At 45.8% G+C, this 13,071-nt stretch overlaps 1 protein-coding gene across 3 annotated transcripts; it reads left to right on the top strand.

Moving 5' to 3' along the window:
• The first annotated feature begins 3,674 nt into the window (after nt 1–3,674).
• Nucleotides 3,675–8,726, top strand: LOC109767782 (SPX domain-containing membrane protein OsI_08463). 3 transcript variants are annotated; one of them, XM_020326501.4, is made up of 12 exons: nt 3,675–4,037; nt 4,158–4,247; nt 5,333–5,407; nt 5,596–5,716; nt 5,851–6,162; nt 6,289–6,393; nt 6,487–6,941; nt 7,030–7,334; nt 7,435–7,604; nt 7,687–7,877; nt 7,984–8,117; nt 8,248–8,726. In XM_020326501.4, exons 3-12 carry the CDS (start codon nt 5,355–5,357, stop codon nt 8,484–8,486), a joined length of 2,085 nt encoding a protein of 694 aa, XP_020182090.1. In that variant the 5' UTR covers nt 3,675–4,037; nt 4,158–4,247; nt 5,333–5,354; the 3' UTR covers nt 8,487–8,726. The 3 variants fall into 3 exon arrangements, with proteins under 3 accessions (XP_020182090.1, XP_020182091.1, XP_045085904.1); XM_020326502.4 differs by having other exon boundaries at nt 3,760–4,037; nt 5,339–5,407; XM_045229969.2 differs by lacking the exons at nt 3,675–4,037; nt 4,158–4,247 and adding an exon at nt 5,112–5,190.
• The last annotated feature ends 4,345 nt before the right edge of the window (nt 8,727–13,071 follow it).

Here is a 13,071-nt window from a genome sequence, read left to right on the forward strand (position 1 = left end):
AAGGATTCAACGCGATTGGAGTTGGAAGAACTCGTGCAAAGGATTCAAAATAATAATGGCAACAACGCCATATACGTCACACGATTGGTGAAGGCCTGAAGGGAGCAAGAGGCATAGCGACGTTATATGCCGCGATGCAGCCGGAAAAATACAATACTCACTCGGAATGTACATACGACACAAAAAACATGGGCGTCATTTGTTGTAATGAATCCAAATTATTCAAATAGAGCTGATCCAAAACTAAAGCGAATTTCGGTGGTCCAGTCAGAACCTCACTAGCCAACAAGACTCAAATGCAGGACATCATGTGCACATACGTCAAAATAATGTGCGCGCAGAGGCACACATGCAACACACCAAGCTCAACGGCTTTGCACATGCAGATACTTCCTTTGTTTGGAAATCACATACTTGTCTGAAAGAGACCCTGCTAGAGTGCTAGGCACCCACAAGAAATTTGACTTTAGAGCATCTACAACCGAACCCTCTTATACCGGCCCCCGTCTCAAAAGTCCGGACGGACAGTCCGATCAGTGTCCAAACGCAAAAACGTCATCCAACCAGCCTCCTTATAGCCGACCCAAATGCCCGGAATGACCGGCACCCCCCATATCCGGCCCAAATCTGGGGCAGATATGGGGAGGCCCGGACGCGCCCGGGCACACCTGCCACGTCGGATTGATAGAGAAGACCTGCGCCAATTCACTCGTATTTGTCCCTCTCCTTGCCGCTGAAGGTTAGCGCCACCAGACTTAAAAAATTATGGTCATCGATGTACCCTTTTGAATTCAGACAAACATGTCGAAAATGATTTTTTTTAAAGCAAGGCCATCAATGCTTACTTTGTAAGGGATATGGACCGTCACGATGAATCTTCTTTGTTTATAAGTAGAAAAGATTCATAGTGACAGTCCACATTCTTCAGAAAAGATATGTTGATGACCGAAGCTTACCGCCCTGGGAGGGCTCGCCTATTTAAGCTGGTCGTGTCGCCCCACGCGCTCTGAGGTGGGAGAAGAAAGAAACAATAGAAACATGAAGAGAGGTAATTTAGTAACATGCAGATATCTATAACCATATTTGACTCCCTCACAATAATTACATGTAGCATCATAATCAAACACAACAATATAGCTATCATATAAAATATTCTTTCTATGCTCCACATACATAAAGTTTTTATACTCTTCCAAAATAGTGGGATTAACATCAACTAAAGTCATTACCTCTCGCAACACACTTTTATCAAAATTTCATAAGATTGAACACTCTCCAAATATGTGGGACCCTTTTTTTTCTTCTAAAGTTGACACTCTTCAAAACTCACTTTCAATATTATTGCAAACATTATTATCAATATCATATTCATCATAAGGCTTAAATAAATTTTTAAGATCATAAGAAGCATCACCCGAATCATGATCATTATAATAAGTAGTGGACATAACAAAATCATCATCCCCAAGCCTGTAGTTTTGCATATCATTAACACAACTGTCATTAATAGAATTTATAATAATATCATTGCAATCATATTTTTCATTCAAGGAGCTCTCATGAATCACTTTATAAATTTCTTCTTTTAACACTTCACAATTTTTGGATTCACGATTTTCAAGCAAAACTTCATAAAGATAATCTAGTGCACTCAACTCACTAGCAACTGATTCATCATAATTGGGTTTTTAAAAGATTAGCAAATGGATGAGGGTCCATATCGATAATTTTTCGCAAGCGAAGATGCAAGAAAATAGAAGGCACATGGCAGCACAAGCAAAGATATCACACAAGATATTTTTGGTATTTTTTAGAGAAATAGAGGGAGATGGAAAAGAGAAGGCTATAACAATCAGAGAGAAATATAAAGCTATAACAATCATGCATAATAAAATTCAGAAAAGACTCAGTTACTTCTCATGAATATTCTGATCATAAACCCACAATTCATCGGATCCCAGCAAACACACCGCAAATGAAGATTACATCAGATAGAACTCCAAGGACTCTGAGGAGAACATTGTATTGAAGCTCAAAGAGAGAGTAGAAGCCATCTAGCTACTTGCTATGGACCCGTAGGTCTATGGTGAACTACTCACGCATCATCGAAATGCAGTAAGGATGATGTAGAAGCCCTCCATGATCGATTCCCCCTCCGGGAGAGTACCAAAAAAAGCCTCCAGATGGGATCACCGAAGATCAGAAGCTTGCGTCGGTGGAAAAAGTGTTTCGAGTGGCTCTCTGTTGGTTTGGGAATATTTTTGAATTTATAGAGTTGGAATTAGGTCAAGGGGTGCTACGGGGGCCCACAAGCTCGGGGACGTGCCCTCTGTGCTTGTGGCTCTCCCGTGGCTCTTCTAGCCTCCTCCCGAACCTTCTAGGGCCCCTTCTGGTCCAGAAAAAATCATCGTAAAGTTTCATCGCGTTTGGACTTCGTTTTGTGCTGATTTTTAAAAAAGCCAAAAACAAGAAGAAAAAACAACAAAAGCTGGCACTGGGCACTAGGTTAATAGGTTAGTCCCAAAAATGATATAAAATAAGATATAAAGCATCCAAGATTGATAATATAATAGCATGGAACAATAAAAAATTATAGATACGTTGGAGAATATCAGCCTTCTGTGGCCTTAGGGCCATGGAGGCGTGGTGGATCTAGGTCCTTGCCAACGGGAGGGTTATGTTTTTAGATATTTTTATAGTTTGAGTAGGGTTTGTGTCCTGCTCAGAAAGGCAAATCGACGACGGCTCCCTGAAGATGCTCTCCGTTCATCTGCGTTCATGTGTCTATAGGTTGGATCCTTCTGATCTACGCTTCTCTTCATTGGCGACTGTTGTTGTTCTGGCTTGTTGGTCTTGTGAAGCATTAGCGCGACGAATTTCCAATTGTCTACTAAAACCATTGTTCAAGAAATCGGTAAGTGGTAGCTTCTCAGTTGGCCTGGGAGTAGCATTTAATCGGTGAATGGGCCTATTAACTGAATTAATTGGTAGATTAAATAGGAACTTGCCAACATATATTTAGTTTCTTTTATGTATTATATTATAATCTTATGTTCTCAGCTATGTAATATACCACAATATAATACTGTTTGGTCGAACCCTAGCTATTGAGGAGCGAGAGGGGGATGGGAGGGTCAAGGAGATTTTTTTTGGCCTTTGTAGGCCCACATGTCAATGGGTCAACAACGATTGATCGGTCTAACATGCCAATTAATCGGCCTCACAAGTTAACAGATGAATAGGTGTTATTCGATTCGGCCACCCTATGAGTCGCGATGAACTAACCTGTTAACTGATTAATCAGGTGAATTCTCGAACAGTGACTAAAACAAGGTCTGCCCGGCTCCGGTGCGGGAGGGATAATGATGACAATGCACCTTCTTGCTACATTGCATGTAGTTGTCAGTAAGTGGTCTACGGACCTAGATGTAATTTATGTTACTTCTGGTTCTTTGTACCGCCTTGACAGTTGATGAATATATTGAAAGTTTTTCCGGAAAGAACTCCTTTGATTTGTAAAAAAAATCCTTTATTTTGATCATCAAATAACGGTTTAAAAAGGAAAAAACCTAGTTGAGCTAAAGATTAGTGGCCGAGTTACCCCACGCAGAAAACTAGGGGCAGTGAGGCGAGAGGCGTTTTTGTCCACAGCCACGGCCATCCTATGCCAAAACGGGGCCGCGAGCCGTCCCGGTCGAATCCGCCACGTCGGCATCGGCGACGCGAGGGCGACGTACCGGCCGCTGCCAACCCGCTCCTGTCCCGCCCCGGCCACATCCCGGCGACGCCCCCCTCCATCTCCATGTACTCCTCCGTCCTCTCTCCCTCCCTCCCCTCCCCCACCGTCGCCGCTATAAATACCTCCCTCTTCCTCTCTCCCTCGCACCTCCGAAGCCGACCAAAGCCGAACCTAGCCATTGCATTCGCACATAATACTGGCATACATACGCGCGCCATTACCATTGCGCCGCGCTCTTCCGAAATCCCGTCCGCCTCGTCTCCTTCCGGTGTCTCCCATTCGCAAGGGATCACTGTAGGTACGTGCGTATCTGTTCTCCTGTCTTTTGATTTTGGTTTGTGCAGGCCCTGTGCTGAATTTTTTCGAAAAAATAGAAGGTCCCTGTTCTGAATGCGCGATCAATTTGTCGGTGCTGCAGGCGCGATCGGTTCGTTGATGGTCATCTAATTCAGGAGATTGTTTCGCCGAACACGGGAAGGGAGGAGCCGCCGAAGAACACGCGGACGCGGTAACCAATCTAGTCTAATTTCCAGCCCCTTGTCCGAAACAGAAATGACAATACTCATTTTTATTCAGAAGAATCAGAGACTCTCCTTGGGTGTGTCCCTGTCGGCTTTAATTTTGGATTCGCCTGAAGTTTTTTTTTTAAATCGAAATACCTTTCCCATTTCCCGATTGATGATGCCAGAATCCCCTCTCACCGTCTCGCCGGGCCAGTGATGCGATGCGAGCGCCGAAGAAGAACCATCTGCATTTGGGCAGCCGTACCCAAGATCGCCGGAGCACCACGGCGGTGATAGGCCATCCTCCTCAGCTGAGCGGTGGTTTTCTATGTTTATTTTAAGTAGGATACTGACAGGAGAAGCAGAGCACCACGGTCGCCGCTAGCGCACATTTATGTTTCTTGACGTGTGACGCTCAGCCCTCTCCGGGCCGTTTGCTCCTCATCATCCGGCCCGATGGTTCACTTTCCTGTAGCACACTGACTATGTGGCAAACTGTACGATAAAAACAACGAGAAAAACTGCACCGGCGCCTTTCAGGTACAGTGCTACTTAGTACTATGAAGGTGATCTATTGCTCTTGTCTAAGGCACGTTCTTTGCAAGGCCAATTCAGAAAAGGAATTGTGTGAGTGCTTTAACAGAGATGCTTAGCTCTTGGGAGACCTTGGAGCCATTTTATTATGTGCCCTCTCCAGGGTTTTGTCTCACTATGTCACTAGTCGATTCTGTGCCATCTTGCTACGTGCCCTATCCCTTTTGGAGCTGTCTCGAATATCTCAAGCTTTTGCTACACATGTTAACATTATCTTAGGTTCTCCACTTATTAAAAGCTATTATGTCTTTGGTCCATGTACGCACTGACATGTCTGGCTTTGGCGCTTACTGCGCGCATTAGTTTTCGGTCTTAAGCTCGTTAAGATCTTTGGCTGAAAGCGACATATTAGCGGTGTGTGTCTCTCTTAATCTCATTTGACATCTGAACCAATTATCTGGCTGGTATTCTAAAGTGTTGACTAAATCAAAGTATTGTGCTTGACTTGATTGGTTCTAGCCTCTATCACTATGCTAACGATTTTGTTAATTTTTAGTTTCAGGTAGCGAAACGCCAAGATGGTTAATTTCGGGAAGGTACTGGCGTCGGATCAATTGGAAGAGTGGAAAGAGTATGTTGCCTTGCTGCTCCAAAATTCAGTTCCATGGCATTTTACTGTTATGACTGAATTGGTTAGATATGCATAAATTATGTGTCACTGTTTTCTCGACGCAGATATACACTGACAAAAAATATCAAATTATAAGCTTGTTCAATGACCCATTTCGAATCTTATGAATCATTTGCTCACATTTCCAGATACTATATTAATTACAAAATGATGAAGAAAAAGGTAAAACAGTATGTTCAGCAGACTCAAGATGGTGGAAGAAATCATGAACAGGTTCTTAAGGAGTTCTCAAGGATGCTTGACGAACAGGTAAAACGGAGCTGAGTTTCTGATAGATTCGTATATCATACAGATGCTTTATTATTGATGTATTCATTCAACCATCAATGTTTATTCTTTTTTGCCTCACACTATCTGTGTTCATGTGAGTTTCTTCATTGCAGATTGAAAAGGTTGTGCTCTTTCTACTGACACAGCAAGGTCATCTTGCTAGCAGGCTCGAGAAATTGGGACAACAGCGTGCCATACTCACGGAACATTCCGATATATCACAAGTTTCTCAAGTGCGAGAGGCGTATAGGCAAGTTGGGCTTGATCTTGTGAAGCTCCTTAGATTTGTTGATATGAATGCTACTGGGATCCGGAAGATTCTTAAGAAGTTCGATAAGCGCTTCGGCTATCGGTTTACAGATTATTACGTCTCGACTCGTGCAAACCATCCTTATTCTCAGCTTCAGCCGATCTTCAAGCAAGTGGTAATTTCACTTTATTGCATTTTCAGTTCATCAGTGGGCTTTGGTGCATTTGCTTTTATGGTGGCTGCCGTTGATTCCTTGTATCCGTCATCGTTTTTTGCACTGATGATGCAGTTCTGAATGCAGGGTATCGTAGCTGTTGCTGGTGCTTTGACACGTAACCTTGCATCTCTGCAAGATCACCAAGGAAGCTTTATATCCATCTATGATCACCCATCAATCACCTTGAAGGTCTCTTCTAGGTTCTCAGCTGCTTCCATAATCAGATAATGCAATTCTCATATATGCTCTAAATGAATATCTATACTCCTTTTCTACGTGCAGGACCCTGTCATCGAACAAATAAATAATTCAGTACAGAAACTCACGCACAGCACAACCTTCCTTACATTCCTAGGACAACACGCAATGATCATTCCAGAAGACGTGCAAACTAGCTCGGAAGATCTCGTCGATGACCAGAGCTACCATTTCATGTCGCTGATGCTCAACCTAGTGAACACATTCCTCTACATGGTGAACACATACATCATCGTGCCGACTGCAGATGACTATTCGGTGAGCCTTGGTGCCGCAGCGACTGTTTGCGGTGTGATTATCGGGTCGATGGCAGTTGCCCAAGTGTTCTCTTCGGTATATTTCAGTGCCTGGTCCAACAGGTCATACTTTAGGCCCCTCGTATTCAGCAGCATCATGCTGTTTTCCGGGAACGTGCTGTACGCTTTGGCGTATGATCTGAATTCCCTAACTGTTCTCATACTTGGCCGGCTGCTCTGCGGGTATGAATTGTCTTTCTGTTCCCTAATTTACTGTTGTCATGTTTAAAATGTTTATCTGATCGATCAAATTGGCCACATTTGTATGCAGGTTGGGTTCTGCCAGAGCTGTGAACCGTCGGTATATCAGCGACTGTGTGCCTCTAAAAATCCGGCTGAAAGCCTCTGCAGGGTTCGTCAGTGCTAGTGCGCTTGGAATGGCATGCGGTCCTGCGCTGGCTGGTTTGCTGCAGACTGAATTTAAGATCTATGCAGTAACTTTTAATCAGAACACCTTGCCCGGGTGGATCATGTCCCTTGCTTGGGTTGGCAATTTGATTTGGCTATGGATTTCATTCAAAGAGCCAGATCACTTTGCTAAAGAGAATGCTGTCAACACACAGTCATCTGATTCCGGTAATCCTCGTCGTTTGCTTTGTTCAAAAGCAACTCTTGTCATGGTCATGGAACCTAGGCTCCGGATACATTTTTTGACTTAAATTCTTTGCCGTGATAGGCCATGGACGAAATGATAATTTGGAGGGCGGTTTAGCACAGCCTTTGCTCACAGAGGCAAAGGAGAGGCAGGGTGAAAATGCAGACAACAACGAAAACGACCCCAAAGAGAGTCATAAAGCAGCAACATCGATTGCCGCAGCATACAGATTGCTCACGCCATCTGTGAAGGTTTCCTCCTAACCCCTTGAATCTGATCTCTTTTTGTAGTTGTTGAATGTACTCTTACACATGCTCTTCACAAATATATCAGGTTCAGTTATTGATCTACTTCATGCTCAAGTTTGCAATGGAGATTCTACTCTCCGAGTCTAGTGTTGTCACTACGTTCTATTTTAACTGGTCCACGAGCACGGTGGCCATCTTTCTAGCTGTTCTAGGGCTGACGGTTCTTCCGGTCAACGTCATCGTGGGAAGCTATATCACCAATCTGTTCCAGGACAGGTAACCTGTGTGCTTTCATCACACCGCACGCTATAGAGCAGTTCTCTTCTCTTGACCACTGCAGTTCTCTGGCCGTTTCACATCCCTTTTCTTTCTCCATCTGAAGGCAAATCTTGGTGGCGTCTGAGATCATGGTCCTGATCGGCATCGCCTCGAGCTTCCACTTCGGCTCCAGCTACTGCGTTGCTCAGTACGTCGTGTCGGCTCTCATCACGTTCGTATTCGCCGAGGTTCTTGAAGGTAAAACAAAAAACAAAAAAACTCTAAACAGGCCACCACCAACGCTGAGTCTGAAACAGGCTTTGTAACTGTTTCCTTTTCTGAAACTTGCATCGCATTTCTGTTATGACCATGTGTCTGAACATCACAGGGGTCAACCTGTCCCTCCTGTCCCGGGTGATGTCGTCGAGGCTCTCCCGGGGCACCTACAACGGCGGCCTCCTCTCGACGGAGGCTGGGACGCTGGCCCGCGTCGCAGCGGACATGACGATCACCACGGCGGGGTACCTGGGGCAGAGCCAGCTCCTGAACGCCACCCTGCTGCCGTCCCTGGTGATCTGCGTAGCCTCCATCGCGGCGACGTTCGGCACTTATAACACCCTGTACTGACAAACGGCCCCCTCGATGCACATCAAGTTAAGCATAGACCAATGCGCGGCGAGGCCAGCTGCTGTTCGAGGCTTTGCAGCGTCGCTGTAAATGTTAGGCCGTCGCTGCCAGTGCGAGGTGCTGCGTTTGTGGCGTACGGAAGCTTGTGGTATCAAGCTAGCAAATGTTGTAGCAACCCCTCAAAAAAAAAAGCAAATGTTGTAGCAGACACACGGTTCTAAATAAAACTGTACTGATCCATCCAGTGCTCCAGATCGTGTAAGGTACTCGCACAAGGCAACGCGAAGAGCTAAAAGTATGTAAAGATTTGGATATTTGGAGAGAGGCGCCAAACCGTTTAGGTGGCCAGGCTTTTCTTTCCTCACGCTCCTGGCGGCGGTTCCTATTTAACGCTTAGGTCACAACGTGAACTTGGGTTTCTATTTTTATTTTTCTCATGTTCGTTTTCCTTTATTTTTTTGTTTTCTTATTTTTATTTTTCCTTTTTTATTTACTTTTATTTTTTATTTTCCGAACATCGTTCCAAATTCATGATTTCTTTAAATCTTAACATTTTCTGAAATTATGAAAATGTTTTAAAATCAGGAACGTCTTCTACAAACTTACAAACATCTTTGAAAATTGTGAACCTTTTTTTAAAGCGTGTAAAAAAAATTGAATCGGCGAACAATTTTTTAAACTCACAAACATTTTTTATTTTGACGAATATTTTATTCAATCAGCAAACATTTTTTGAATCACTGATTTTTTAAATTTTGTGAAGAATTTTTGAATTTCATGATTTTTTGACTTTGCGAACATTTTTAAAATCCGTGAACTTTTTTTGAATTATGAACATTTTCCAAATCATGAACAGTTCTTGAAATTAAGAATTTTTTTGAAATCCCAGTCATTTTTTTGATTCGAGATTCGTGAACAGTTCTAAAAAGAAGACATGAGCTCCCAGCTGAAAGATCGCGGATGTCGCCTAGAGGGGGGGGGGGTGAATAGGCACTTTAAAATAATTACGGTTGAGGCTTGAACAAATGCGGAATAAACCTAGCGGTTAATTTGTCAAGCACAAAACCTACAACAACTAGGCTCACCTATGTGCACCAACAACTTATGCTAAGCAAGATAAACTACTAGGTGAAAGCAAGATATATGACAAGAAACAATATGGCTATCACAAAGTAAAGTGGATAAGTAAAGGATTCGGGTAAGAGATAACTGAGGCACGCGGAGACGACGATGTATCCTGAAGTTCGCACCCTTGCGGATGCTAATCTCCGTTTGGAGCGGTGTGGAGGAACAATGCTCCCCAAGAAGCCACCAGGGCCACCGTAATCTTCTCACGCCCTTGCACAATGCAAGGCCGTGATTCCACTAAGGGACCCTTGAGGGCGGTCACCGGACCCGTACAAATGGCAACCCTTGGGGGCGGTCACCGAACCCGTACACTTTGGCAACCCTTGGGGGCAGTCACCGGTACCCGTCAAATTGCTCGGGGCGATCTCCACAACCTAATTGGAGACCCCGACGCTTGCCCGGAGCTTTACATCACAATGATTAAGCTCCGAACACCACAAACCGTCTAGGGCACCCAAGCACCCAAGAGGAACAAGCTCAAGGGTACCAAGCACCCAAGAGTAATAAGCTTCTCAACTTGTAACTTCCACGTATCACCGTGGAGAACTCAAACCGATGCACCAAATGCAATGGCAAGGGCACACGGAGTGCCCAAGTCCTTCTCTCTCAAATCTCACCGAAGCAACTAATGCTAGGGAGGAAAATGAGAGGCAGAACAAGAAGGAGAACACCAAGAACTGCAAGATCTAGATCCAAGGGGTTCCCCTCACATAGAGGAGAAAGTGATTGGTGGAAATGTGGATCTAGATCTCCTCTCTCTTTTCCCTCAAAAACTAGCAAGAATCCATGGAGGGATTGAGAGATAGCAAGCTCGAAGAAGGTCAACAATGGGGGAAGAACACGAGCTCCAAAGATTAGGTTCATTGGGGAAGAAGACCCCCTTTTATAGGAGGGGGGAAATACAACCGTTATGCTCACAGCCCGCATAGAGCGGTACTACCGCTCCTATGAGCGGTACTGCCGCTAGGGCGGCAGAAGCCCAATGAAACAACACTGCAGAGGGGCAACAGGGCGGTACTACTGCAGGAGCGGTACTACGGCCTGCCCTTGCGGTACTACCGCGCGACCACGGATGTAAAAAATAACTGCCGCACCTACAACCGCTGGAGCTAGCTACGAGAAAAAGTCGGCACGGTACTACCGCTCACAGGGAGCGGTACTACCGCGTAAGGGCGGATGTAAAAAATTACATCCGCGCCTACTACCGCACGCAATAGCTCCAGGACACGAGGCAGCGGTACTACCGCTCACCAGGAGCGGTACTACAACGGAGGGCGCGGAAGTAAAAAATTACTTCCGCGCCTACTTCCGTGCGGGCCAGCGTTCTGGGCTAGAGGCAGCGGTACTACCGCTCACCAGGAGCGGCACTACCGCTGGCGCCTGCGGTACTACCGCTCCCTTGAGCAGTACTACCGCACACCATAGAGGCTTTAGCACTTGGATGCCTTCAAAACGCAGCTAAAGACAATAGACGGATCCAATAAAACCAGAATTGCCAAAACTTCTGCAAATGAACTCCAATTTGAGCAAACTCAAGCTTGTTGGAAATTGTAAGAAGAGGCAGGGGAGGTATGCCTAACAAAAAGAGGAGAGAAACCTCCAACAGAGAAGCCGGCAGAACCTCCAACATCGAAAACATCATAGAAGATGCATGTGAATTCCGTTTTCGATGAACTCGAGTTTGTCATCAAGATGACCATAAGCTCCAAATCTCACAAAGAGAACCAAACAAGAACCAAGAAAAAGGATGCAAGGATGCAATGGTTTGAGCTCTCTACAAACAATACGATCAAGCTACTCATCGAGAGCCCCCCTTGATAGTACGACAATTGACCCTATAACCCGGTCTCCCAACTACCACCATGAGACCGGTAAAATAGAAAACCTATCAAGGGCAAACCTTTGCCTTGCACATGGTCCACTTGAGCTAGATGATGACGATCTTGACTCCCTCAAGTTGGACCACCTTTCTTGATTGCGTTGGCTCGATGAAGACTAGTTGATTGCTCCCCCATACTCCACTATGGGTGAGCCACTCTTCCGCACATCTTCACAAGTCCATTGTCACCACAATGGACGGCAAGCTTCAAGCATTTGATCTCTTCGTGATGCTCCACTTGAACTTGCACACCGCAACCTAACCCCACAAAGAACTCTCACATAGACCATGGGTTAGTACACAAAGCATAATGGACAATGCTTACCGTACACACCATTGCCTCTCGGTACTTCTTCTACACTTTGTGTGTTGATCAACTTGATTCACTCTTTGACTTAGTCTTGATCAACCTCTCACAAGACCAATCTTTAGGTAATTCCTTGAATAGCACCTTGGTCTACACAAACTCTCCTTGAAACCAAAACATGTACTCCAAGAAAAGCCTATGGACAAAACCTTCAAATATAACTCAAGGCAACCATTAGTCCATAGAGATTGTCATCAATTACCAAAACCAAACATGGGGGCACCGCATGTTCTTTCACCAGACCCCACATGGATCGGCCTAGAATGCATGGTGGGGGTGCGATTAGTGGCTACTGGCTGACCTACGCGTGAAATAGGGGCTCCTGCTCCGGGCATGTGCACCATGGTAACAAAGCATGCCGTAGTCATTGGCTATCTCTATCGCGTGAATTATCGTACAGATAAGAGCATCCACGGGTGGACTCTTGCACGCATACGTTCGGGTAGCCCGAACAATGACTCGCCAAAAAATGCGACCCAACCGGACTCCTCAAATCGGTCGTTTACGTTCGGGATGACCGGCGCCCCTGTATTCAGCCCATATATGGGGTGGATATGGGAAGTCCCGGACGCATTCGCCATGTCAGACCAATCCACGCTAGCTCACCCGACCCCACAAATATCCTCACCTCGGGCAAACCATAGACTGTCGGTCAAACACTCTCGGACAGTCCACAATCCACTGCCCGTTTCCTCCCCTCCCCTCTTTGTCCTGTCCCCTCCTGTCCCCGACCCTCTCTGTCATGTCCAGTGTCGGTTGCGCAACCAGCGGGGGATCCAGTAGCGACTTGGACCTCATTGAATGGGACGTCCCGCTTTTCTCGAAGGATGATGAGGAACTTGCCCTCCGCATCACGTTGGAACGATCATGCGTGGATAGGGGCGGGAGCTTGAGCTCTACGTCGTCCCTTGTTGCTTAGCGCCGCAATGCAGACGACAGCGCTGGGTCCATGCGCTCTGCTGTGCGCTTCCGCATGCTCTTTCCAATGGCGAAGGAGCAGAGCCGAGCCGCCGGTCACGTTACGGGCTTCATCTTCTCTTACTCTGACGATAGCGACACGACAACACGGACAACGATGATGCCCCTCTGATGACGGACGCCTACACGAAGGACAACTACGCCACTCCGATGATCGCGAGGGCAAGGGCTCGACGCAAATATGGTGAAGTCCAGCTGCTAGGTGGGGCCCCGGACCCTAGGCAAAGGGGACC

Source organism: Aegilops tauschii, chromosome 6 (assembly GCF_002575655.3).
Source record: "Aegilops tauschii subsp. strangulata cultivar AL8/78 chromosome 6, Aet v6.0, whole genome shotgun sequence".
Classification (NCBI taxonomy): Eukaryota; Viridiplantae; Streptophyta; class Magnoliopsida; order Poales; family Poaceae; genus Aegilops; species Aegilops tauschii.

Coding starts and splice junctions, on each gene's coding strand:
- LOC109767782 (XM_020326501.4), top strand. CDS start 5,355: ATGGTTAATTTCGGGAAGGTACTGGCGTCGGATCAATTGGAAGAGTGG. Junction 6,394..6,486: donor ACCCATCAATCACCTTGAAG/GTCTCTTCTAGG, acceptor TTCTACGTGCAG/GACCCTGTCATCGAACAAAT. Junction 6,942..7,029: donor CTTGGCCGGCTGCTCTGCGG/GTATGAATTGTC, acceptor ATTTGTATGCAG/GTTGGGTTCTGCCAGAGCTG.